This window comes from Prinia subflava, chromosome 12, assembly GCF_021018805.1.
Source record: "Prinia subflava isolate CZ2003 ecotype Zambia chromosome 12, Cam_Psub_1.2, whole genome shotgun sequence".
NCBI lineage: Eukaryota > Metazoa > Chordata > Aves > Passeriformes > Cisticolidae > Prinia > Prinia subflava.
In genome coordinates, this window is record NC_086258.1 from 21,825,595 (window position 1) to 21,852,739 (window position 27,145).

General features: G+C 45.2%; 1 protein-coding gene across 1 annotated transcript in view; it reads right to left on the reverse strand.

The window, feature by feature from the left end:
- The window catches only part of MYH10 (myosin heavy chain 10), an 87,939-nt gene that overhangs the window by 53,804 nt on the left and 6,990 nt on the right, over window positions 1–27,145 (reverse strand). Inside the window, exons 3-4 of the mRNA XM_063409355.1 lie at window positions 19,627–19,783; window positions 3,283–3,310 (exon numbers count right to left, since the gene is read on the reverse strand). Of these exons, the coding sequence (XP_063265425.1) occupies window positions 3,283–3,310; window positions 19,627–19,783 (185 nt within the window). The remainder of the gene's footprint in view (window positions 1–3,282; window positions 3,311–19,626; window positions 19,784–27,145) is intronic.

Here is a 27,145-nt window from a genome sequence, read left to right on the forward strand (position 1 = left end):
TATTCTTCATTATCTCAGTCCTTTTTCAACTCTGCCAGGCACTTCCCTGGCAGGGAACCTCATCTTAGTTCTTTCTCAGCTCTGCAAAGTATCTCCGCAGAGCAGGACACGCGGCAGACTGGGCGGATCAGAGAGCCCCGCACCTTATGTACAGTCCCCCTGACCCAACCACTGTCCAACACGTATTTTTTATTTACAAAATTTTACCAATACCTATTACCTATACTAACATGTCAGTTCTACTCTAAACCAATCTCTAAAACCCAACTCAGCACAAGATGGGGGACGAGAACAAGGAAGACAGGGGCCACTCCCCAATTCCTCCATCTTGTCTCTTCAGCCCCATATGCTAAGAATCCTAATTTCTATATTTATTCTATAATAAACCATCCACTACTTATTTCAAATTCTTAGGATTTGTGATTCTTCCTGCATGTGAGTGTTCACTCCCATGGACAGGAATCAGAGGCAGTGTCCTCCTGGGACCTGTATGGGTCTAACTGACCCCCCTGTACCGATCCCAGACCCCCCTGTCTGGTCTCCAAATCCTCCAGGGTGGCCAGAGGGATGTTCTAGACTCCGACAACAAATTTCATCCCTGGCATCAATACTCCCCGACTCAGATAGATGAGACAATCTTTGAAGACCAAGAACCTAAAGGTTTGTCACAGCACCAACCCTAAAGCCAGGAACTCCTCCAAAAGCAGCACTCCTGGCTGTCAAGAAAAGAGGGCTGGATCCAGACCTGGTGAAGTGTCCTTCAAACACCACTCCTGGAGAAGTGACTGCCCCTCCTCTAAAGGCCATGGAAGGTAAAAAACCAGGAAACTTCATCAATCGAGACAGGGAGTCAGGTGAAGACGCAAAGCAGGCAGACCTTCAGCAAGCAGTGGGAGAGCTTTGTCTCCAGATAATTCCTGTCCAGGCAACCGGAGACAGGGAAATGACAGGCACACCACAACCCTCCACTCAACTGAGGGTACCACTCAGGAGGTGGCTTTTTCCCCATTAGCTATCCTGAACCACTCCTACTGGAGAAATGAGAAAGTATTCTGAGGGCTTCCAGCTTTAGTAAACATCAGGTTCAGTCAGGTGATCCAGGTCCTGAGACAGCAAGTTTGGGATGAGAAGATGAGTCTTATGACTGCCACAGGAGTTTCTGAAACCACCTCTGGTGTGGTTGACACTCTCCTTGCACTTTATTTATTCCTTCCTTAGTCTAGAACCTGCAAAACCAGTGGCATGAAGGGGAACACATAATTTACCTCATCACCAGAAGCAGCAATGCAAGGGGAGTCCTGGACACTCCTGATCAAAACATGGCATCTCTTTCCAGCCTGCTACACAAGGGAGTTCCCCACGGCCCTGTCTCACTCATGAAGGGGGTTTAATATCCCAAAATCCCAGTTTATAATGCAGACCTGCAAAATATTAAGGCTCTCCCAAGAACATGGTGACATTCTCCCAAGGTCTGGCTGTAAGGACGTGTGTCTCTTCCCACCCCTCACCACCTGAGCTCCAGTTCCTCTGCACGGCACAGCCAAGCCCAGCCAAGGTGGAACCCAGCATGAGATGCACAAGTTCCATGCTCTGTCCCAAATACAAACAGGCATCAATTGTCCACTCAGTACAGATGGATCAAAAGCTCACGGGAACCTTAGAGGTGAGGTAATGACAAAGTTAAAGGCAGGATTGCTTAGAGGCTTTCCAATTTGTAAATGATCAGATTGGATAGTCACCAAATCCTGCAGCACTGCCATTCCAGCCTTGTGGGCTTGGCTGACCATGCAAAGGAGAGTAAAGTTCATGGGCAGACACAAAACATGAAGCTACTTCAAAACATTCACCTGGGGCAAGCAAACTCTGCCAAAGCATCCACAAACACATGAGAACAAAGTGTTTCTTCTCACTCTGGGATGCCCTCTCTGCTTTGAGGGCTGCTTGGTGCATTGCACATGAAATAGTCATCATAAAAAAACAGAAGTCCTGCTAGGAGCAGGAACCATAGACCTAGACAAGACTGAGGTAACTGGATCAATTTTTATCTTAAGTACAGAAGTCTTTTTACTTCTGTGTCCTTAGGCCTCAAGAATCTTGTATTCATGGTGTCCATAGCTGCAAAAAGCACGGCTTGAAAGGTTCCACCCGCAGTCTGGTACAGACTCTGAGAGTGAAGGCACTTCTGTAGGAAGCAGAAGATGGAGATTTGAATCCCCTCACATCAAGAAGGAAACTGAACCCAGGTCTCCTTCCAGCATCAGTCTCCCCACTGAGCCATCCCAGCAGCAGGATCCTCCCAAACCCCATCCCCAGCACAGTGGCACCCAGGACTGGAGCACCCAAGCACTGTACCTGCCCCTGTCCCTCAGACACCTGAATTTGCTGGGTTCTACCCAGGTCTGCTCACTGCAGGCAGCCTCAGGACAGAGCCAAGGTGTGGTTTCCAGCACAGATGACCCATCCTGACCCCCAGGCTGCTCCCAGCAGGGACAATTTCCCTCCTGCACCCTCGTACCTTCAGGCTGGCACACGGAGTGCTGGCCCAGGGAACTGAACATGAGCAGCAGCTCTGTGCAGGGCTGGGGTTGGGCCAGCCTGGCTCCCTGAGCACACAGGGAATCCTTATCACACTGCTGACACTCCCAGCAGCAGCACAGGAAGCTGCAGGAACACACAGTCCATGGGGGAGAGGGAAGGAAGCTGGATCACCCCTTCCAGCTGCACACCAAGCACACAACAGCTCAGGAGGGTTAAAAGCCTGAAATCCCACTTGTGTTCTGGCTTCCCAAGCACTGCAGTTCCAGATCCCAGGAAAATCTCAGCTACAGCAAGATGTTTGCTCCTTGCAGGGGGTTGAGTTCAGGTAAAAGGGAACCTTTGTGTCACCTTCCTCAGAGATCCCCTTTGAGGCAGATCCAAAGCTGAGCTGTTCCTCAGGGTCTCCAGAGCAACTTTTGGATCTTGTCTTCCCCAGGCATTTCCCACTGAGCAGTTACAGCACAGCATTGCAGAGATGGGAACTTCTCAAAGATTTTGGTTTGGATGCAGAGCTCTTCACTGACATTTTTAAATTACATTTCTTACGTAGCACATGCCTAGAAAACTCAGTCATGTGAATTACAGTATTAAGACTATATGCCCATATTAAATATCACTTTATGCTACATCTTTCTCCACTGTCTGTCACGACTCAAGACCAAGCTTTGACTCCCACAGTTGTATCAAAGCCCCCTCTCACAATACAGATCCCCAAAAGTGCCCAAATGAAAAATTGTCACTCACGTGCAGAGAATTGATTGGTCCTCACGGTCTGCAAAACAAGAACAAACATGGTTATAGGGGTTTGTTCACACTGTTCTGTAATCTGCAAAGCAGTTTCTTTTAATTGAGTAATTCTAACAGTCATCTTTCCAGTTTAACAATTCTAAGGACACTCCGAAGCAATTTGAAAAATAACCCTTTAATAATATCTTCATTTCACATGCACACACCCCTCAAACAACAGCTTAGAAGTTCCTAAAAGTCCTGGCATTTCAGATAATGAAGTCAAAATTCTGGTTAAATTTAATAATCATCCACGGTAAAGTTTTAAACTGTATTTTCAGACAAAGTGGACCTAACACTTCTTATTCTGAATGCATAGAGAATATAAAACCTTACACGAAGAGAAAAACAGCACACAATACTGACAACCACACACTTGGAAAGAGCACTGCCATCTCCAGCAAACAAGTACTTTCCTCCCCAGCTTTTCTTTTTTAAATGAACACGCAGGCCGCCTGAAGAGCTCCCACAATTCAGCTTATTCATGAAAGCCTTGTCTAAAGGACATCCAGGGAAACCAAAAATGCTGCAGTGCTGTGGCTCAGCACTTCTGTGCCACGCAGAGCCGCGCTCACGACCTTTGAGAAGAACTCCTGAAGGTCAGGTACAGCCTGCAAGGGCTATTTCATCATGACAAGAACTTCACAGAATATATTTCAGCACCACATTAAAAATTCCATGATCAAAACATTTGAATATACCTGCAGCAAGCACAACATTTCAGTAAAGTATTTCAGAGCAGGCAGATGCTCCTGCACACTGCCAGCACAGGCTGAGCCACAGATGCCGCTCCTGGCAAGTTTTAGACGGCGTTAGCACCAAGGATGACAAAAAAAGGAGGTGCTTTCTGACTGAAAAATGTTAAAAACATGCAGTCAGATGTACTTTGAGCGTTGTTCAAAAATACTAAGTACTAGGAGTGATCCCCTGGCCTGCTGTGAAGAGCAGCTGCACTGGGATGTGCTTCACCAGGGCCCCCAGGTGAATCCTGCCTGTGACTGTGTCCTGCAAGCAGATGTGAGCTCCAAAAACCCCTCCTAAGGGTAACAAACAGCAGAACAAGTGCAGGAGAACTGAAGAATATTAGTTTAGATTATTACAAGTGGGAAAGAAAAATTCCAAGAGTTGGTGACCCTCCTGACAAGCCTGCAGGGATGCTCCTGGATCATTCTCTACAGCTGCATGTGGTGCAGCAACTCCTGCACACCAAAAAAACAGAATGGGAAGCCTGAGACTGCAAGAAATGAAAGATGAGAGAGACAAAAGCAGTGGGAGCATGACAAGAGAAACATTAAGAAAATATTTGTGTTCTTCTGGGTTTGATATCAGGCAGCAGGTCTTGCAAGACCTATCAAAAATAAGTTTTTTGTGCAGGAGCAGAGCCAGGGCAGGGCTGAGGCGCAGCTGGATGTCCTGCACAGACAGAGCAGTGCAGTCTGTGACCCTGACCTGCTCCCAGGCCAGCCAGCAGTGACTCAGGCACTGAAGCAGCTCTGAACGCCAGCACAGGCCCAAGGTGACGCAGGACAGCACAGATCATTTGTTCTTTCACAAGAAACAGCTGAATGAAAGCCAAGCTGGTACCGTGAGTAGAGTTGAAAGTTAGTAGTTCTTAGCTTTAGTATTTACTGAGGCATTTCTTTAAAGTGACAAGTTGATTTTTCCTTTTCTTACTTCCCAGGAATAACTTCACTCTAATTTTGGCACTGTAGCTGGGCCATTACCTCAAAAAACAGTCTCCTCTAAACTAGACCTCTTCAGTTTAGCACTTCAAAAAAGGTTAACAGAACTAGAACTTGCCTTGAAGTTTAATTTATTTAAAGACAGTGTGAGTTTGTCAATGCTTTGTATCATGACATTTGTTACCTGTGCATTTACCATGCAATGCTACTGTGCCACAACACACAAGGCACACTATAAATGAACTTTCTTATCCAATTAGTCCTAGAGAAAATCTACAAGTCCAGAAGGTTGTATTTATTTGTAATTGCCAGAAGCTCCAGCAAGTGCAGCCAAGCTTTTTAACTTTCTCTGTCCAGGAGCCTGAATTGACACAGCCCTTATAAAGTCAATTATCTGCCCTCAAGTATGTCACTCCAAACCCATTTCTCTGTGTCCATCTGGACTCTGAACCTCCTAGACCAGGAAAGTGGAAGGAAGACAACAGCAAGCTTCGGGTTTTGCCTTGTGATGCCTTCCTCATGCTGATGGTCAGTTCAGCATCCAGCACTGAACTGACAATACCCAAACCTACACACGAAGGCTCAGGGTGATGCCTCACGCAGTGTCAAATGCCTGGTGTCCTCTGGCCCAAGAAAGAGCTGATCTCCCCAGAGTCACTCTGAAAAAGCCTCTGACAAAATGACTAACATGGAAGGGTTATTTATGCTGGTTTCTGTTGCTCCTGTCTTCCCCCAAATTACACAATGTGTCTGCAGCCTTGATTTCAGAGCAGGTGATCCCGTGTGTGGCTCTTGCCAGATTCAGTCCCTGGGGTGAGGAAGAAGCTCTGAACTCCTCTGAGGGCTTGGCTGATCAGGGGTTAAAGCAGCTCACTAATCAAAGATGCTCAGTAAGTCAATCTTGCTCAATCAGGTGAAGAGAAGCACAAGGATGAGGACATTCAAGAGGCAATGAAATAACACCAAGCTCTTAATTTAAGAAACATCATAAGACAGCCCTTTAGTTTTAATCACAAACCAAAACAGGCAAGTCCCACTGGAATCTACCATTTACGCATCTTGGATTTAAATATAATCCAAGGTCTTCAAGTGACGCTGAAGACCACAACATTCAAGTCGTACAGAAAAGATTTTATACAATATCCCTAATTTGAAAATCAGAGTTAAAGTTATACAGAGTCTATGAATAATTAAAAATAAATCTGCTGATGAAGTAACACTTTCTATAGACTAGGATATCCTTTAGAATGGAAGAATCTGGAAGCAAAAAGGCAGTTAACACCTGATATTCCAAAAACTTCCAGCTTTAGGCTGGAGCTCCCCTGCTGCTGTATTTCAACTTGAGCAGCTGTTGATGTCTGTGTTTCCTCTGCCCCTGTCCCATCCCATTCCTCCTTGGAACCAGCAGCTGACTGGGCACATGCACAGTAGCTGATGGAACAGCAAAATTTAGTTTTTGACCAGATCGGTTGGAGTTTGTAACAGAGCCAGATAAACACTGGAATGAGCATATGGAAAATGTGATCCACCTTTTGTGGCAGCTGCTGAGGCACTGGTCACCTCAAAGCCACTGTGAAAAGCACATTGCCTGGCTCAGGTGAGCTGCAAACCATTCCCAGCAGAAGGTTCCACCTCCTTCCAACCAGGAGTGAATGTCTTTCACTCTGCCCGTCTCACCTCCACCCACAGGCAGGATCTGAGTCCCAGGTGAGGAGCAGCCCCCAGGCAGAGCCAGCCCAGGGCTGGGAGCAGCAGCAGCACCGGGACAAATCCTCGGAAGAGAGGCCAAGGAGAATTACCAGAACACTACACAGGAAGAATTACAGCTCTAAAAGTCATTTTTACCTACTCTGCTCTCCCTTCCCCAGAGAAATTCGCTCTGGGGACAGCAGTTGGCAGCTGCTCAAACAGACCTGGTGCTCAGCTGCCAAAAGGTTTTCAGAAATCCAGTCAGAGGAGATCCTGATGTTATAACAAAATGCAGGAAGCTCTGACTGTCAGAATACAAAAGCATTTGTCTTTACAGCCCTTCATTCACCAAGCTACATCTCTTAAAATAGACTAGATCTAATAAACCCCTTGTTAACTCCAGGGGAGGGCTCCAGATATACATTAAACATTTACTGGGTTCAGGCAGGATGTTCTGAAAAGTTCTACTTCAAAGTTATAGACCCAGTCTACAAAAGAATTACAGTATTTTAAAAGCAGCTTTTCTTAAAGGCGTGACTTTGTTCTGCTCTGGTCACACTGTAGTCATGTATAAACTGATTTAAGACAGACAAACAGAAAAGCAAAAATCTGACTTCAAGTTTCCCACCAAAACTCAAAGGCAGCAACACTTCAAGCACTGGAACTCTCTCACAGAACAGAGTTTAGAAGCACACAGATACCCAGTCTCTACAACTGGCTGTGCTCCAATTACCCTTCACTATATTGATATTTTAAGTATTGCAAATGTCCAGATCTCTCTCACGATTTCACTGGGAATGAACGGGAGAAGCCATTTGGAGCTATCCCTGAGTAAACTGCCCAGGCAAAAAGGCATTTTTTGAATTAGCACTCATTCACAGATCTATGAAAACAATTCCTCTGGTTCCTTACTTGCTTTCAACTTCAACCTCTCTGATTACAATTCTTATCAAACAGTATTTTTTATACAGACACTTACTGTCTCACAACCCCCTTATTTAAGGTAAGAACATGAAATAAGTGCGCCAAGGTGAAAAAAGTTAAATCTGCTTTTCCAACTCAGGCAGAAGAGAAAGCAATGGGCTACCACACATCCAGCCATCAGAAAACCATGCAGAGGAAAACGGTTCTTATTTGTAGGTTATTATTTTTCCTTCCTCAAATTCAAGCACAAAATTCTTGTGGATCATTCACTTTGGCATAGCCCTTCCTTTTCCCTGTCCAGAGCAGTGATCAAATGCCAGCTCCATTTCTGGAGCAGACATAAAAAAAAATTCCTTTTGGAATTTTTTGGGAGGTGGAGGAGGCAAGTTCTTTGATATTTCTCAAACAGGAGAACTCACTGGCTTTCTAAAAAGAGGCCCTGTGTAGGGGAACGGAGGGCTCTTGTTTATTTGTATGTGGTGTTCCATCCTCAGGTGCCACAAAAAAGCTCCCTGCTGGATGGCTTTGTTTGTTGTGGATGCAGGCTCCAGGGATCTGTTGTATATGTGCCCTGTGCTGTAGGTGAACAGGCTCAGATATCCATCTACCCAAGGTCATTTAAAAATTGCATTCCTGACAAGTTCTGTGAGAACAGGCCAGTGCCTGGGGGACAGAGACCTTCCCACCTGCACAGATTTTGCTGCTGCCAGAGCACTCCCAGGACTGGTCCATGAATGCTACCTGACCAGAAGAGCACACACGTGTCCCACAACCTGCCACTCTTCAAGTCCAAGCTTCCAATTATTTTCTTTTTCCTATTTTCCTGCTGGGCTGATAAGCACGGGAAGAGATCTGGTTACAGAGATGAAGCATGCCTTTTTAATTAGTGTTTGTCTTTAAAATGTTGCCTGGTTACTCCCTGAACTATCATCAAACACTTAGCACTGTGAAGTGACTTGCAACAAACACCTCTACCCAGAGCCAACAGGAAGAGTGACAGGCACAAGTTTGCTTGCTGGGCACCTAGCAGGCCCAATGTGCCCTGACACACTTCTGGGCACTAGAGAATTCTGGTTATCCTACACGTCCCCTCCGTGGGCAGCTCGCTCCCTCCTCTGCACTTCTGCAGCCTCCCAAAGCCAGAGCAGTTTTCAGGGATAAATCAGCATTGTGACCCATCAAACACCCCAGGGAACTTTGCAGGAAGCAGGACATTTGAAGTTCATATTTCAAGTTTTAACACCTAAATTTCACCAAGTTAAAACTGCTTAAAATTTTAAAGAAGCTGAACCTACACGTGCCCAAAGCATCTGTTGTGACACGTGCAGCAGTGCTACAGGAGCTGGGCAGTATCACTGTCAGGTTACCCTCCTTGGGAGGTTTCAGGTGACTAAAGGATGGAAACATCACCGGTATCTCCAAGAAACGTGAGCAGGATCATTGCACTACCCTTCCAAAAGCTGAAAGGAACATCTGGAAGTCAGAAATTCCCAAGGACACTTCAGGAGAAGCCATCTCTCTTCGTGCACCTTCAAACTGCATTATTTTTCTTCTTGCCTTATCATCATCAGCTCATTCATATACTGGTCAGGTTTTACATCCAACTCTTATTTCTTTGAAGCTCTCAAGCACTGAACTTGCAGCAATTCTCATTCTTTGTCCTAAAAGGTGTAACATTAATTTATACCAGAGGAAAGATGAAATTCAGGTGCAGCCCACTCCTCGTGGGTATCCAGTGGTTCCAAGTCCCAGAATAATAATATTTATCAGTTTTGCTACATCAGTGCCCAGACACTTCTCCCTCAGAACACTGCAAGCCTCCAGTACTGCTCAGACATCACTCCATGGAGAATTACATCAACCTCTCCCTGCAGCCCAGCTTCAAAGGCAAATCCAACAGTGCTGCTTTAAATCACTCAGCAGTCCCCGGCTCTGGGTGTTCACCTGGTATTTCCCACACAGCCTGATACACGACAGACACAGCCAGTGTCTCCTGCATTTCCTCTGCCTGCCTGAGAACTGTCAGCTCCAGCTGCCACAGACCCTGTGAACAAACCAGCATTTCACTCCTGCCTATTACTGCAGGAGATCTCCAGCTCTGTAGTGAAGGGTCAATAAAACACCACTGTGGGGTAGAGCACTGATGTAAACACTCTAGGTGTTACTGCTATTTGTGAAGTTAAAAGAACAACAGCTTTCATTAAAAAGAAAAAAAAAAAAGTGGTTCTATCCCTTCCTCTGGAACATTTGAGATAAATCACAACAGCCACGCTCCAGGTTTGCTGCTGGCTAGTACATTAGGTTAATAATTAGCAGTGATACATAGCAGAGGTCACCCAAAGCCCAGTCCTGGCTTACCCTGCCACTTGTTACAGTGACCCAGAGCACTGGATACAGGGATTTTTTTGCATGTCTGCAGCACACGAGGTGACCATGCTCATCATTCCCTCACCCAGCACAGCCCTAGCTTGGGAGGACTCAGCCAAGCTGTGAATTGTGACTATTTTAGAAATCACGAGTGAGGCATTTGCAACATTAGCTTGAAATTCCCCAAATTCCTGAGGAGAAAACTGTGACGTGCTGAGCACTGCCAGCCAGGGCTGAGTCAGCACAAGAGGACAAAACAAACAGGACTCTGTCCTGCCCACTGCAGCTGGGGGTAGCTTCTCCACACATACCAGGGAGAAATGGAATTTTATTTTACTTTTGAGCCCTAATTATGTTGGAAGAACCTTAAATATGGTTTAGTTTTCGCTATCAGTCTTTCACTCCCTTTATTAATGATCATTAAGAGAAGCTTTAGTAGATCTAATTTAGAAATTACAACAGAGCTGCTAGATTTGTGAACAGCAGTTCATAGGTAACGTGCTGCTCCCCCAACAAACTCAAACAGGTCTGGGTTGGTTTCTCCAGCCTTTTCAAACAGGGGGCTGCTGTAATTTAGGAGATGAGCAGAGCACACAAGGCAGCTTCAGTTTGGAGAAAAATCAGGGCAAACTCCCTGGGCTGTGCAAGAGCTCCTGATGCCCACAGTGCCAAGCCCGGGGCCAGGCACAGCTCCTGGGCCCAGCTCACTGCCCAGGCTGGGGCACACGGGAGGGTTTTCACAGCTCAGCTGAAGGGCAGTGACAATCCAGAGGGAAAAACTCCTCCGACTGCCCGGCCAAAGCTGCCAGGACTTGCTGCTGTGAAGCTACCAACACACAGAGAGCAGACCTCTGCCTCCCTGACATGTGGCTCCCAGGGAGCTCTCCCAGGAGAAACTAAAATCCACACAGGCCATCCCTACACTTACATTTCAGTTCTTATTTGCATTCTGCTTAGCAGTAACCTAAGATTAGTAGGAGCTGGCAAGCCACAGGCTGGACAAGGTTTATTTGGACTGCAGAGAGCACAGCAGTGGTTTCCATTCTCCATCAATCCTGCTTAAGTTGTTCCACTTCCCACGTAGAATAATTTTGTTTAGACAAAGATTACACTGTCAACTGAGACAATGATTCAAGGAGGCCCTTTAGCTGTAAGATCTGCCATGTAAGCTCACTCATTTAACTTTTGCTCTCCTCCTCTCCAAACAAACAATCAAGCACAAACCACTTAGCAAAACGGGCTGGCAACTTTCACTCCAGTGCCCTCTTTCCCAAACTGTTTGATCATGCCTGAACTCCAGGAGTTTGGAGAGATAGCAAGTGTGACACCAGTGACACAGCAGGGCCATGGTTTGGCTCTGTGTTCAGCCACACACAGGACACCTCACACACCGCCCCCAAAAGCAAGGCCAGCCTGTACTTTCATGGCAGCCACCAAATTCTCCTGCAGTTTCCTCATCCATGTACTCCTGTTCACGTGTTCCTCACACAGGCTTTAAGCTCCCACTGTATCCTGAGGCACAGACTATCGCAGTTTAACTCTGCTGTTAAAAAAATGCTTCTTTTTGCTGTTTTGAACATATTATCTGCAAATTTCAAGTAATTATTCTGTTCCTGCATAGGGAGAGATGGGTGGAGGAAGCTCCCTATTCCCTCTGCCTGTGCCACTTCAGATCTAGACCTCTTTTACATCTGACCTGAATTGTCATTTCCTTACTGAACAGTTTTGTTCATTCTGCTTGTTCTTTCGATGTCTCCTGTTCCATTTCCTCTTTGCCCAAGGCAGGGCAACCCAAGGCTGTACAAAGTGCAAATTAAATCACAGAATGGTTTGGGTTGGAGGAAACTGCAGAGAGCATCCACTCCCCACCCCTGCCATGGCAGGGACACCTCCCACTGTCCCAGGCTGCTCCAAGCCCTGTCCAACCTGGCCTTGGACACTGCCAGGGATCCAGGGGCCCCTCGAGCTGGAGGCAGCTCTGCAGGTGGGGTCTCGCCTATGTTTGTGCTTGGGATGTACTCTAAGTCTATACAGTATACAAATATTAAATTATTATAAATTGATAATATGTGTTATGAAAATAGAAAGAAAATGTGTCAAGTTTGCGGTAAAAATGTCTCCTAGAACTGATCCCTTTTCCACTTACTCCTCACATTCTCTACCTGATTTACAACCACAGCTGACAGCTGCAGTTAGATGTCCACAGACCCTTCATCCCTTCAGCTCCTGCTTAAGCAGCAGCAGCTCTAACATTGCCAAGGGAATTCATCTTTCCCAAGATGTTTATGCACAAAAAGCACAACCAGAGGAATGCAGGTTCCAGAGTTTGCAGCAGCAACTCCCAAACCATAAAAAGCACAAAACAATGGGCAAGACTGACCAATCTTTAACCAGTTCTTTGCCCACATGAAGGCATTTCCTCACACTGCTTACAACCCCCCTTTGGTTAGGATTCTTATCAAATTCCTTTGGGAAAGCTGCTCATGAGTACAGTGGTCTCCAGATTTCGAGCAGGACCCTCAGAGATGGCACCAGTAGCTCACATCTGGCCGCTCTGCTGCCAAATGTTTTTGTGCTGCATAGTCCATCAGCTATTCCATCTCCGAGATTAAGGATTTGGTTCGTGCAGATTTTCTATTTTCAGCATTTTCTATTTACTAACCCTTCAGAGAATGATTCCTGCTCTTCCTTCCTGCTGTTTTCCTCATATTTTCCACAAGAACTTCCCTGAGCAACTTCACAGCAGTTATATATAAAGACGTAGACACCTGTTTTTTCCTGCTTTCTCTTCTGCATCTTCCTTCTCCACACCATCTGATGGCTTCACCACCACTTTGAAAAAGCCCTAGACCAGGATGAATTTGAAAGCCCCAGGGTGACCAGAAAGCCATGAACTTTTATCCACCTTGTTCTCTGAAACAAATGCACAACTCTTTGAAACTCTGAGTCCTTGTGGAAAGCTCACAAAGTCTGCCAGGAATTCCTGAGCAGCCAAATACCTGGGAGCATCAAGCTTGGACAAGTGAAAGGAGGCTGGAGATAAACCAAAATATAAATTGGTTATTGCGCTGCTGATGTGAGCCTGGGCTCAAAGACAAGGAGCAAGACACCAGCAGCCCTCACCTCTCCCCACTGGCTAAAGGATAAACCCTGCTCTGCTGCTTGTTGCTTCCTTGCCAAAGGATAACAAAGAAATTTAAGTCAAGAGGAAGGGGGAGGAAAAAGGAGCTGCTGCAAGCGCTGGCAGTGGCAGCTATGGCAGAGCTGCACTCTTAGTTCAGCAGCCCAGAGGAATGCAGGCACGAGTGACAAAACCCAGCTTTGTGCACAGCACGCAGCGCCCGGCCGGGCTCTCACGCTGCTCTCCAGATTAGAACACATTGAAGGTTTTGTTACATCAAGGCTTTACATTACTGCTTGTGCCTGTCATCTCCAGCCTTGAGCCAAGCAGGAGCAAATTATCCATTTCACAACTACCTAGAAATAAAAGGAGTTTCATTTAAACTAAAGCTTCAGTGCAGGAGCAGGTGCTGACTGAGTAATCGCACAAAATGATTCATCTCATGAATGATTTCCCAAGTTGGATGCACTTAGTGTTGAATTCCTGTCTGTAGGCACAGTCACAATTCAATTATAAGGCCAGCTTGCATAGCAAGTTTTAAAATTGAAGTCATCTCTGGTTGCTCAGAATATCAACCAAAAAAGCCCATGAAGTGGCTCATCCATTGCAGCATTTCACTTCAGAAGTGGGAAGAAAACCAAGGCACTGAAGAACTTAAAAATTCCTTATGTAACTATTGTCACTCCTGTCTCATTTGTAAATAGAAGAAAGTTACTGAAATTATGTAAAAAAATGTCAACTTCTAAGCAGTTAAGCCTTAAGAGAGAGCTGTTCACTGTAAATATCATCATTCCTAATTAAGTGCCCAACCTTGAGGCTGAACAATAAACAGGGATCCAGCCACATTTTGACATAGGGAAGGACAAAGGTCAGTAAAGAACTAAAACTTTTCCAACAATAACAAAACAAAACAAAACAAAACAAAACAAAAAAAAAAACAAAAAACAAAAAAAAACACACCACAAATTAAAACTCAGTTTCTAGAACTAGAATGTGTAAGCTCAGCCAAGCTTGTCCAGTAAGTACCTGCTACTAATGCCATTCCCAGCTGGCCAAGCAAGGTGCAATAATTGCAATCAAGAAAACCCCCAGCCCCTGAACCACAGGTTTAATATCAAGAGACAGAACACAAAAGTGAGGGGAAAGAGATGAAATATTGCAAAACAAGTTCAGCTGACAGAAGTATGTATCATTTTACTTCAAATTCAAAAATAATGAGGCAGAAGACTGTTTCAGCATGATGGATTTCATTTTTTTCTACTTTGTTTCTTGCTTCAAGAATCTCTTTCCCTGCACTCAGTCATGAAGACACTGCAAGTGACACTCCTGGAGGTGGACAAGCAATCTGGATGTTAATGGTATTGTCACCTGAGTATTTATATTCCAAACCTGCTTGAGTGGACTAAGTGAAACCCCAGAATTCTCAATGTAACAATAAAGGGACCTGTAAATCGTTCACATGACATTTACCAAGCAGCCAGTTCTGCTGGGATCATCATCCTGCACTTTGTAACTCCTTACAAGGCCTTGGGGACCCTTTGGGGAAGTCAGGAGGTAATGAAAATACCAAGAACACTAATGGCACATTTATCAGGTTCCATCTGCTCCTCACAACAGAGAACACCAACCATCACTCCCAAGTTTTTCAGTCTCAAAGCAAATTTTCCCTCTTCCATTTGAAGATTTAATAGACCTTTAAAAGAAAAAAATTGTCTTTTAATTTCAATTCTTTTCTTCTGTATCTAGGGGTGGATATGCCCTCAAGGGAGGGCTTAAATCAAGATTAACTACAAATATAGACCAATAAGATGTTTATAAGAGAGAAGCATTGCACCTGTAGGCAGTTCTGGCTTCTCCAACACCAAGTGTTCCCTTCCCGTCTGACGCTGTTTCTGATAAACCTTCTCTGCAACAGGATTAAAGGCAGGCCTAAAATATCAGTGCTAATTTGGTGCTCATCAAGATGTCCTCAGGGAAACAAGATAAAAAGGAGACTAAGCATAATTATACAAGAGTAATATTAATAGGTAAACTGGGCTTTAGCAACAAGAAGTCAGCAAGTTTTTCTAATATTTCTTCCAAAGCAACTTGTATGTCACGGAATAAAGAGGAACAATAAAACAAAGCCATACTTCCTCTAGAAATCCAGTGGGAAAATTGGAAGGGAAGAGGGAAAAGAGAAAGTCAATTGTGAAAAAAGCACCAGAGAAAAATGTATGAGTGCTGCTTTTGCACAATCACATCTCCCTTGCTGGTAAAGTATTGTCACAGACCTATCAGTCCTAGAAAATTAATTTTCTTAAAGAAAACCCTAGTCTGTGGCAAATTTTTATAGCCCATAACTTTTAGCAGGACTGAAGAACACTAGCAAGGCTTGCAAATTGTATAACCGAACAGAATTAAGGTCAACATTGTCACAGGGATTAGGACAGCAATTCCTCATGATCATGTCAACTGTGCATCAATGCTCTGTGGGGCCAGCACCACTGCCCCACTGCTGGGCTTTATTTCAGTCCATTACCCCTGGGATATGGGTACTCCCTGCTTCACCTCCTCCTCAGGGAAATGAAGGGAAAGTGCAGGAGAAATCCACTAAACCACCTGTGAAGTAACACCCTACTACCACAGCACTTTGAAAAATAATTACTGGGGGAAAGAGAGGGGAAATCCAGTCTGGAAAGCTGAATTGCAGGTTATTATCTTCTGCGGTCAGGCACTGGGTAATGAGTCTTTTCCTGAAGAGAAATCCTGACTGGCATAACTAGAATGCAGCCCAAGTCCTGCTGGTCTCAAACGAGTACCTTCAACTCAACCCTTAACGCAACTACTGCAGCAAAGGCAGTGCTCAGGGGACCAGCACTGCCTGAGTTTTGGTTTGCCCTGCAGAACTGACCCCAACCCCCTGTTGCCTCCCAGCTGCCCCACCACTGACCCATCCATCTGCAATAGTCAGCCATGGAGAACAATTCTGCACCTCCCTCTCTCGCGGCAGCTTCCAGAAGTCATTCTGTCTCCCTGGGAATCCATTCCCCCTCCAAACTGGGTTCTCAGACTTACTCTGTGTGTCAGAGCTCTTCCCCCACCCTCTGCCCTCTGTGTTTGGCAAGCACTGACCCACATTTCCAGCCCATTCTTCCCTCCCCAGAGGGCACAGGGAGGGCTGACCTGGGCAGCCAGAGGGGCAGGAGGTCCCCCCAAACAGGAAATTCTTCAGGGGGCCAAGAACAGAGCAGGGTTTGATGGCTGGCAGTCAGCAATGCTTCCACACAGACATTTCCCACCACAGCACACATTCAGAACTGCAGGGGTCTGTTTGTATCCCCAGTTTAGGAAAATTCAGTGTTCCAGCAATGTTTAAGACAAAGAATAACTATGGAGGTGCACATGCACCAGTTCTGCTAACCAGAAAATTGTATGCTTTCATAATCTAAATAAAAATCTCCATTTTCTTATTTATTTAAATATTAAACATACAAAACCTCAGGAAAGCAGAAACTGGAAGCTGAGCTGTGACTGCCCATGCCCTGAATTAGAGGCATGAAAGCACTAAGAAACTGAGTAACACTTTACTCACTGTGCCCAATTCTCAGCACAGAAAAACTGTGGTTTAAGAAATCAGGTTGCTCAGAGACACAGCTCAGGTCCTAGTATCCTGTTAATCACAGTAAACAGCTCACAAACACCTGAAAATGAGTAGTTTGTGATTAGCTGCAAGGAAAACAAACATGATTATTCTGCACAAAATACCACTGAACAGACCAGGAAAATCCAGCCAACCACTTTCATTAATCTAAATTAGTGCCCAGGATATTTCTATTAGGGGAAGGTCATATTCTCCAAAGGAATTGCATTCCTATGGTTTCAATTTCAGGTTTGAATCCTAATAATTAAACTTCAGACCTCAAATACTGGAAACACAGCAGTCATTCATATCAAAAGAAACCTATGGATGTGCTGTAACAGCAGAAGCAAGACTTGCAATAATACTGGAAAAACTCCTCTCCCCAGCCCTCTCTCGGCCATCCCAGCTCTATCTCCCACAGCAGCTACGTGCTCAGACACAGACAGGAACTGCAGAACAACACTTTTATAAGTATGTGTCAGTAACTTATCAGCAAGAGCATCCTGGCCAAGGATTCTGCTGCAAATAAATGCTTGCAGAGACCTCTGATGATTAATCTGAAGTGTTTTGATTAAACCAGCTAGTTCTTGGTTAGAGACATATTTCTACCAGCCAAGACCTTCTGACACATATTTGCTGTTTCATTGAAGACTGAATGCCGACTAAAACACGAGGCAGAGTTAGAAGACTAAAAGACATTTTGCACATTGTGTTAAATAATACTTGATAGGGAAAACCTATGCTCACCAAATCCTGGGCACACTCAGTAGCTGACCTTGTGTTGCCACTGATAACCAGAAAACAAACGGAATAATGTAATAATCTGCTACTGTTAAGACAAATTTTATTTGATGCTCTAATGACTACAAAACCTTGGTTGTTGTAGTTGCAAGTTTTATTTATATGGAGGCAAACTCAGCCCCCTGCAGTGTCTCTCAGCATCAGGGCCCACGCCAAGGCCCTGGGAGCACAGAAGCAGCAGGGCCAGTGCCAGAGCTCCCCAGCCCACCTGACACAAACACTCACTGCTCGCCCTCATCAGCACTAACACTGTGATGGAGTTTTATTTATCCCTGCAATGCAGTTGTACAGACAAATCATCCATGGGAAATTCACTAACTCCTGCAAATGCTTCCTAAAATAAACAGGGAGTGGCTCCATACAGGTGAAGGGCACTAGAAACACAGATTTAGTTACCATTAAACAAGTTATTCCCTAAATAATGGATCACATTGCATGGGTTTCATCTATTCTTGTTCCAAGCTATGCCTTCATTTGTTCATATGGGAACTCACACTATCAAATTCAAAAAGAAAGCAAGCACAGGGAGATTTGATACAAAATATAAACCTCCATGCATCAGAAGGAAAGAAAAGAGGACTGTAACCAAACATACACCATCATTTGCATTTTTTTTAATTCCATCTTCCAAAAATAGTAACATTTGTCCATGTAGCAAGATCTCCAGAGACACAAATCAGCACCAGCAGGGTGTGTGAGCAAATATATGGAGCACTCGGAGTGTGGTAACTGCTGACATTGACTTACTTTATTAGAGGACATTTGTCTCAAGAACATTTCAGTGTTCTTGAGTGAGACCATTTCGAGAGGTGCTTTCAGATTGGGAAGCACTTAATCACAATCCACTTGAGACTGCTACAATAAATGCCTTAAAATAAACCTTAAGGTTTGCTCTGCTATTATTCCACATGCACTTATTAGAGGTCCTCTGATCTGAGCTGTTAGAGACTGTTGTTCTGGTCAAAAAGTCAGGTTTTTTCACAAAAACACATGAAAACAGAGCCGCAAATATCAACTGGGAAGCAGAACAACTCTTGGTGACCCCAATTTGCTGCTCTTTCTCTGCCTGTCCCTGCATCACCCCACTCTGCTGGCACAGTTCTCCCGAGGTGAAAGGACACTCAGCAACCTGTAGTTGATTATTAAGCAGCCCTAAAGACAAAGTCACAATTCAAGAAACTAAGACTTGTGTGATGTCTCTAAAGATATCAAATGCTTAAAAAAAAAACCAGTTAACATTTAAATGGCTGGTTAACCTGGTAGGGAAACAGCTTTCTCTCAGTTTGTGTGAAGTAGGTCAAACAGCTTTTCCTCTCCTGCCAGTCCATCCACAGCTACAGCACAACACACAGCAAGGTGTGCACACCTGGCTCTTGGTTACACACACCTGTCTGGACACAACCTGCTGCTGTCCCCACAGTTTTAACAGCCCCCTAAATATGAATCAATATTGGATAGAATGAGCTGTGCTTCCAAAACACTGTGTCAGAAATGCAACTGTGCAAGTTCAACAGCACGTGATCATTTCAACAAATTTGTATCATGTCAGGTTCAGTTTTCATGTCTGTCCAGCACAGCCTTAAAGCCAAAACTCAAATCATGAATAAACCATGAAACATAATTCAAACCTCCATAAACTCACTCTATTCTACTACAGACATACATCAGTTAGGAAGAAAAAAAAATAGAAATTCCTGCAGGTTAAGTATTTCCCTGACCTCCTTTTGAACTCAAACACGCCATTGTTCCATTGTCACCTCGGATTATTTGTCAGCTGCCAACATTTTTATAGCACTGCCTTTTCAATCTCACTCTTTTACTCCTCTTCCATCCAGAGCCAGTGCATAACATCTTTTGACGTGCAACTTAGCTCTTCTATTTTTTTGGAACAAAGTATTTCTGAGACAACTTCCAGAGCAGCAATGTCCCAGCACAGCTGTGTTGGTGTCACTTTGCTGCTGTGCCTCAGTGAGTTACACAGTTCTCTCGTCCCTCTTTAAAATTCAGATTCCATGTAGCTGGGTAAGGAAACCCCAGGCTACAGGTACATTAAGGAGTTGCCAGGTAGCTGTTAAATCCCAGTGACTGCTCCTTACCTTGCAGCATGCACCTGTAGGCAGACTCGGATATCGCGTAAATGTGCGGTGGCATCTCGTGGCGCTTCTTCCCTCTGTACATCTCAATAATGTTCTCTGAATAAATTGGGAGGTTCTTGTAAGGATTTATGACTACACAGAACAGCCCTGAATAGGTCTGGAAAAAAAAATAACAAACATTTCTGTTAATAAACAGTATTGAAATAAAGTCGTAAAGAACAGACAGCCTTTTCACAGGTTCTATAATATTTATCTGTAAACAAAATTGAGGTGCTTTTTGTAGAGCAACTCAGGTTACTTGCTATATTCAAATTATTGGTTTCTAGTTCTCTTAAAAGGCTCTTTAATTACCTGCATAAAAAGTAATTTAAAGATAATAAGCGTAGGTAAATTTGAAGAGGAGTATGTGATCTCTTTCCCACAGACATTTAAATCTCTCTTCCGTTTGCCAAGTTCCAGCTTTATGGGCACCTTTTGATGTTCAACTCCTTCAGTAAAATGTGCACTCCAAGTTATTTTCATTTTGAAGGCACTGATAGTACCCATTGCTCTAGTAAATAATCTAGATGAGGGAAGAGCCTATTTCCAACCACCATTATTTCTGCTATCTTTTTATTGTCTATATTGCCCATCTCTCCTGCTCATCCGCCCTTTTCAATCCCGCAGAGGGGTCATTCCCTGCCCTGTCCCAGCCCAGCTGAGGGACAGCCTGGCACCCAGCCCTGCAGATGTTTCACACTCTCCTTTCAGACCTGACACTCCACAGAAGTGGACTACGAGAATATCAAGGAACCAGCACAAATTGCTGATTTCACTGAGACATTTCTGTTCAGCCAAAATACCTCAAGTGTCACAGGACTGAGCCCACATTGAAGCAATGCCCATGGGGCTGCATTTCCCTGGGATCCAAGCACCACAGACTCCTCCAGTGAGTCCCAGCCCTGCTCCCAGCAGTTATTCCTAAGGAATTTATGACAGGAACATCCCTGGCAGAAGAAGGAGCACAGGCAGCCACGGACACTCAGCTATGAGGGAGGGCCAGATGAGCCTGGCCTGGCTCAGGATCAGAGGCTGAGCTCAGCCACTGCTCCCTGCACACACCACAGCTCTCCTGGGGTGTTCCCTATTCAAGGAATCTGGTTGGCTCCAGCCCTTTCAGCAGCAACCACAACTGACTGCTTTTAAGAAAGCAGAATCTCTCCATTCACTGTTATCTCCTCACGTGCTTGGACTGTGTGTTCCTTTTGGTCACTGCTGAAATTCCCATCATTACCAGCTCAGGAAGTGAGCAAGAGAGACCAGGTTTGGCAGAAATAGGAAGTATGCTTCTGAATGTCAGGAAAATCACCTTTCTTACCTTTGCAGGCTGAGAGGAGAAAAAGAATGGTGAGAATAAGCAGAAAACATTAACAGATGTTGAAAGCTCAGAGTACTGAGCAGGTCACTCTGGATATAACTTTTTTCCATTTTAAAAAGTATTTTAAATCTGCTACATTGGTATGAACACAGTAGCTGATAGTCCCAATCCGCCTTTTTTTTCTTTTTTCTTTTGTAAGTATAAAAGGCTTTATTTTTAAAGGAGGAAAAAGTGCCCCCTGTCCTTTCTACACCTCCACCAGCTTCTGGAAAGACAGGCAGGTGGTGTTCTCTGAACTGAGTCCAGGAGCACCATCAGCAAAGAAAAAGAACTTGGTTTTAAGCCAGATATCCTGACATAGGGACATCTTATGTCCTTGCAGGAAAACGCTCCCTCTGCTTTGGTCAGATCTGCTGGATGATAACTGCAGGGCCTTACCACCTAAACAAGGTATTTATTTCTCAAAAGAAAGGAAACAGATCTTATCAGGGCAACTGACCCAAGCATAAAGAACAACTTATCAGTCATTAACTCAACATAACACGGGGTTGTTGGCAAGTGGGCAGTTCATCCCCAGCCTCCTCTCCTACCACTGTCCCTCTTGCCAGCATTTGTGCTCCTGCCCTTGCTGACTGACCTGGGTGCTCCTGCAGACCAATGTCAAACAGAATTGGTTGGGAACAGAAGCTGTTCCCTGCCCAAACTCATTCATGCTCACTGGTGAGACTGGAAAGGAGGGAAGGCAGGACAGTTATTTTTTTTTTGACATCTTGGTGCAACCATCCAAGGAGCCAATTAACTGCTGAACACTGGGCACCCATTCCCAGCCACCTTCCCTGTGCTCAGCTGAGGTCACCCACATCCCTCTGTCACTACCACTAGTGACATGGAGGCTCTGAGAACTGCCACAAGCCTGGCTTCCAGTCGAGGCCTCAAATGAGGTAACCAGAAGAAAGAACATGTTTGCCAAGCCCACTTCAGGATCACAGCTCAGAACCACAGAGCAGCACCTCCCCTGTGCTCCTCCAGGGCAGCCCCAGCTCAGGAAGGAGCTGGTTATTGCTGAGTGCAGGGGAGAGCTGGGCCTGGGAGAGGAATTCCCAGAGCCAGAGTCCACCCAGACCTGTCCCAGCACAGCTCTGACAGTGCCAGCCATGGCACCAAACATGCTGAGGCCAGCAGGGCTCTGCCCTCCCAGGGCTCTGGGCGCTCACCCAGCAGCACTCTGAGCCCTGCTCTGCTTTTCACCCACTCAGCTTCAGAGATTTGCAATTTCCCTCCCTGGGCTGCTGTTCCTCACCTGAGCAAGGACAGAATTCCCAAACCAGAGGCTGGTTAAGCTGTAAGGGAATTACTGCAAAACCCCCTTACATTGGTGACCCTCTTTCAACAGCAGCACCTTGATTTCCCCACAAGTTCACTCAGAACTTTGTTTCGGCATTTTACTTTCCCAAAGGAAAGTTGTTGTTTTTTCCCCAGAATCACTGACCTTCCCCAGACATAAATAAATTGATCTGGTAAATAATTAAAAAAAAAAATCTTAAGTGCTGGCATAAAACAGTTCTTTGAAGATTATCCTTCTCTCCTCCCCCCAGTTGCTTTGGCATCTTTAGCTTATTTCCCCAGCACAGACATGGAGTAAATGTTACTATTTTAGCTACATAAAGAATTAATAAAGTAGAAAAACAAAATTAACAATTTTCCAGACCTCTATTGATAATACCTAACCTGGAAGCCTTTCCAGGCTATCTCCTGAAGCAGTAGTTGGATGAAGCTGTGAACCTGCAAGGACCAGAATAAGCAAAGCCCAACATAACCAATCCAGAGAAGGCCAACAAATATCCTGGGCAATTGAAAAGGGTTAATTGACAAAGCTCTTTATTAAACAGGGCCAAATAAGAAGTTATGAAGCACAAAATTCTCCATTTTGCCAGTGCTGGGGTTTATTTATTTTAAACTAAATGTAAGGAGAGGCTTTTTCCCAGACCATCCACTCTGTGCATGACAGCTCTTTGCATGCAGCACCTTGAACTCCAGCACCTTGATTTCCTGAATATGTAACCCAGTTCACTCTCCTGCTGCTTCCCTGCAGAATTTCAAAATGAGATCTTTTCCAAACCACCACCACCCTGTACAGCCTTATTTTACTCATAGGAAGATGGGACTGAATTTTCCCAATTTCCTGACTGTCATCTATTGCAGAAAGCAATAGATGAACATATTGGTGGGCTGTCCTCATGGCTTGTCAGGCAGAGAAATGCAGAAAGGATGCTTTTAATGAGCCAAATTTAATTGGGAGGAAGGCAAATGGTACCAAAATCTTTCACAGCTGTTTTATAACTGCAAGTCTCACAGTGTATCACTGTGCCTAAAAAAGCAGGAAAGGGTTTTGTGCATGGAAACCAAACACATGAGAAGTAGAGACTGTTTAAAACCCTTCAAGAAAGCTTCTTGGTGAGCAGCCACAGGAGGAATTATCAGGAATACATACACATCTGCCTAACAAATGGACACCCCATTTAATGAACTCTAACCTGCAGTAAATGGAGTCTGATGGAATTGTCAGATGGGAATAAGAGCTGGGATCAGGCCTGGTAAGCTCCAGTCACCGCCCAGTCTGGATGGAGAACCAGCCTTCATTCATTTTTCAGCTGACAGAGGTGTACATTAAGAATTGAAAGGCAAGCAAAGATGCTGATTCACCTTGAGCTGATGGATTCAGCTGTTGGAATTCCTGCTTCACCCAGGAACAGCCAGCATCAACCCACAGCCACAGGACACCCTGGAATGCACTCTCCAGGCAGGGCTCCAGACACAAACAGTAAAGGAGAGCTCTGACAGAGAGGTTGGTTATACAAGCTCCCCTTCAAGACACTAAATGCACAGCTTGAAGCTTTCCAGATGCTTCCAGCCTGTATCCAGTAGTTTATCAAGCAGTAATTTGGGTTCTGGTAAGCTGTCCCAACCTGCAGGGTTCAGGATCCTGGCACTGGCCTGTTCCAAACTCCATTCCATCCCTACATGCTGGGAGGGAAGTGGGTGTGAGTGAATAACTGGCAACCAGGGTGAGTTATTCCTAGGGAACACACCTGGGAGTTCAGGCGCTTCATCTGGAGTGTGGCTTTCATGGCCTGTCTTCCCTTAAAACCTCATCACCCCTTCCCTGTGCAGACACACATGTGGAGGAGTTCAGCGTAAAAAGCCTGGTGCTATCCCTTGGATTAACAGTTCCTGTAGCCAGGAACAAGCTGTTGTGGCTGCTGGGTTGGTCTCTTGTGCCATGCCATCGAAAGGCCTCTTTAAAGCACCACTTGAGAGCACACTAGCACGATGCAGGTTCAGTTTGGGCATTTGTACCAATCAGTTTGCATCACCCCAGAACACAGGCTCAACGTTTATCTCCAATTCTTCAAATATAAAAAGTGACAGATTCCCTCTATTGCTGTATAAATAATTAAGCTGAAGTAAGCATCTAGACAGCTCTCATTATTACCTGAAACACAAACCAGCCATTCCCAGCCCAGCAAGCAATACATATTTTAAGCAGTATCCCATAGCTAACAAGAGTGGAGCACACTCACCAATTGAAAAATTGCCTCAACAGAGCATTTTCTTTGCCTGTTTCACTTCCTGAGGTTACAGACTCACCTTTCACACTCTGAGCCCTACTGAGTTTCCTGAGCTGGACATGGTTTTCTCACAGAGCACCTTTTCTCCTTGAAATTATCCAATTCAAGCCTTAAAGAAGGGCAGGCAGCTCTTCAGCCTCAAAGGGGATGAAGGTGAGGCTGTGCCCTGGGGTGGGGACAGCACTGGAATCAAAGGGTGTTCAGTCAGGGTAAGGACCAGCCTGGGAAGCTCAGGTCAGAGAGGCTGGGGGATCACAGCCACAGATTTACTCAGGGAGCTCAGGAGGAGAATGAGAAAGGGAAGGAGCACAACACATACACCAGCTATGGATGGAAAAGCTCAGCCCACGCTATAGATGATTTGTCTGCGAAGGTTCTCCACAGCTGGAGCTGAGCAGGGGCTCAGCAGTGCTGAATTTCCACATTCACAGCCTTCAGGTGATGTGTTTGGAGAGAAACCCCCCCTGAGCCCAGCAGTGCAGGCCGTGCCCTGCCCTGCCAGCTCCTCCTCTCAGGCACACTCAGGGTCACAGCCTGGGCTCTGAACTGCCTCAGCCACAGCAACTGCTCACAGCAAAACATGAGCTGAGCTTGCACCAGGGCCAGAGGAGTATTAATATCCTTCCACAAGGCTCCTGGAGAGCTGCATGTCAGAGCCTGACTGCTCCACAGACAGCTTCACAGCAGTTCTGACACAGGCACGGGGCTGGAGGGCTGTCCTGCAGCACAGTGCACTCACCTGAGCACTTGGACAGGTGCAAACAATGCAAACTGCTGCTCCTTTTTACACTCTTAATCCACCCTTTTTTATAGAAACACAGAGTTTGACAAGAACGAGCACTTTTTCATACCTCTGCTTGCCTAATTCACTTCCTTAAAGTCTCCCAGACATTTCTCACCCTGCACAGGGTTCCCTCAATTTGATAACATTTATGAATCTTCCAAAAATCAGAGTCAATATAAAAAAAAAGTTATTGTGTCAAAGCAGTTCCACCAATGTGAACCCCAGCATTTCTGCTGCCACATGCTGGGTATTAGATCCAGTGACTGGCTTGTGGTAGGAAAAAGACAGAATTAAGTAACAAACTCCACTTCTTGCAGGTTTCTTTTAATACCAATGTTTGACACTCAGTAACAGGAAACATTCCCAACTGGACCAGCAGGAAAATTAAAGCAATTAGAACACAGATGCTTATATAATACCACAGATTGTTCTAGGTTACACTCAGGCCTCACAGGAGGCTTAACAGAAGGAACAGCTTAAAGACAGCTCCTCCAGTGCAGGGCTGTAAGAGCTGCCACCCACAGCAGGCTCTGGAACTACGGACTATAGCATAGCTCTCATTCTTTCCCTTTTCTACTCCAGTAAAATGGAAAGTACATTCAAAAATGAAATAACAGGGCTGAAGACCCATCACAGAGGTAACACTTGCAATTATCAACAAATACCTGCTGTAGTATTTTACTTGCACAATAGCAAGCACGTTTTCTACTTCACTGGTGGAAAGAAAACCCAGCAGCCCTGTGCCAGAGCAGAACCAGCAGGAGGCTTCCAGGAACTCTAAGCCTCACATAAACAGCTTCCAACACTTTTTCAAAAGTCTTGGCTAAAATAAAAACATGGGGGAGTGGGCAGGGAAGATAACGCACAGTTCACTGGAGTTTGGGGGACACTGAAGCTGAATCCAAACCTTTCCTCAAGCTTCACCAGCTTGTTTTCCTTCCTCAAGGAACAGCAAAACTTATCAGCTCTAACCTGACCTTCCCCACAGCACACATCCCTGGGTACCTGTCCTCACCTGCCATTTCCTACCTGAGCCCCCAAACGTGGCCCAGGGGCTCCCCAGCATCGCCCAGCAGCCACAAGAGGCCATCTGGATACTGGCACAGAGTCAAGCCTTTTAGAAATTCTGTTTATTTGAATCCTTCTGACTGAATGAGGTCAGGAAGCAGTTAAGGAGTAGCTGCAATGATTTATGGGGGTATCAGAAAGCCACACAACCACCTGTGGCCAAGGGCCTTCCTCCAGGAAAGCTGGGCCTACAACAGATGCAACAACAGCAATGTTTTTTAAAATAAATTACTATACAGCCCATTGAATTGGGAATACCTTGGGTTTTACAGCAGCTTAATTACACCCTATGTTTGAGTGAGCAATTTCTTCATCCCATCCTACTGCAGTGAGCACAGGAGTGGGAACTTCTGACTGCATAACACTGATTTCTGGTCCTGCCAGAGCACTCAGACTCAAAAGCTTACAGACCCGCTGAGTGGGAAACGTGCCATTTATCCCAGAACTGTTCAGATGTTCACCTGCACTCACCAGTCAGACCATTAAAACACAGCCATCTGCAGCTCAGGTGTTGGATTCCCTGGAAAATCAGAACCTTCTCGCAAACTTGTACAGCCATGAGAGACCCACTGCTCTTGGTAGAATATTTCTGTCCATAAGAGGTACATAAGGTGATGTTTTTAAATTTAAAATACACTTTAAAAGCAGGACTGAAGAGCCTTTGTTGCCACCAAAAGAGCT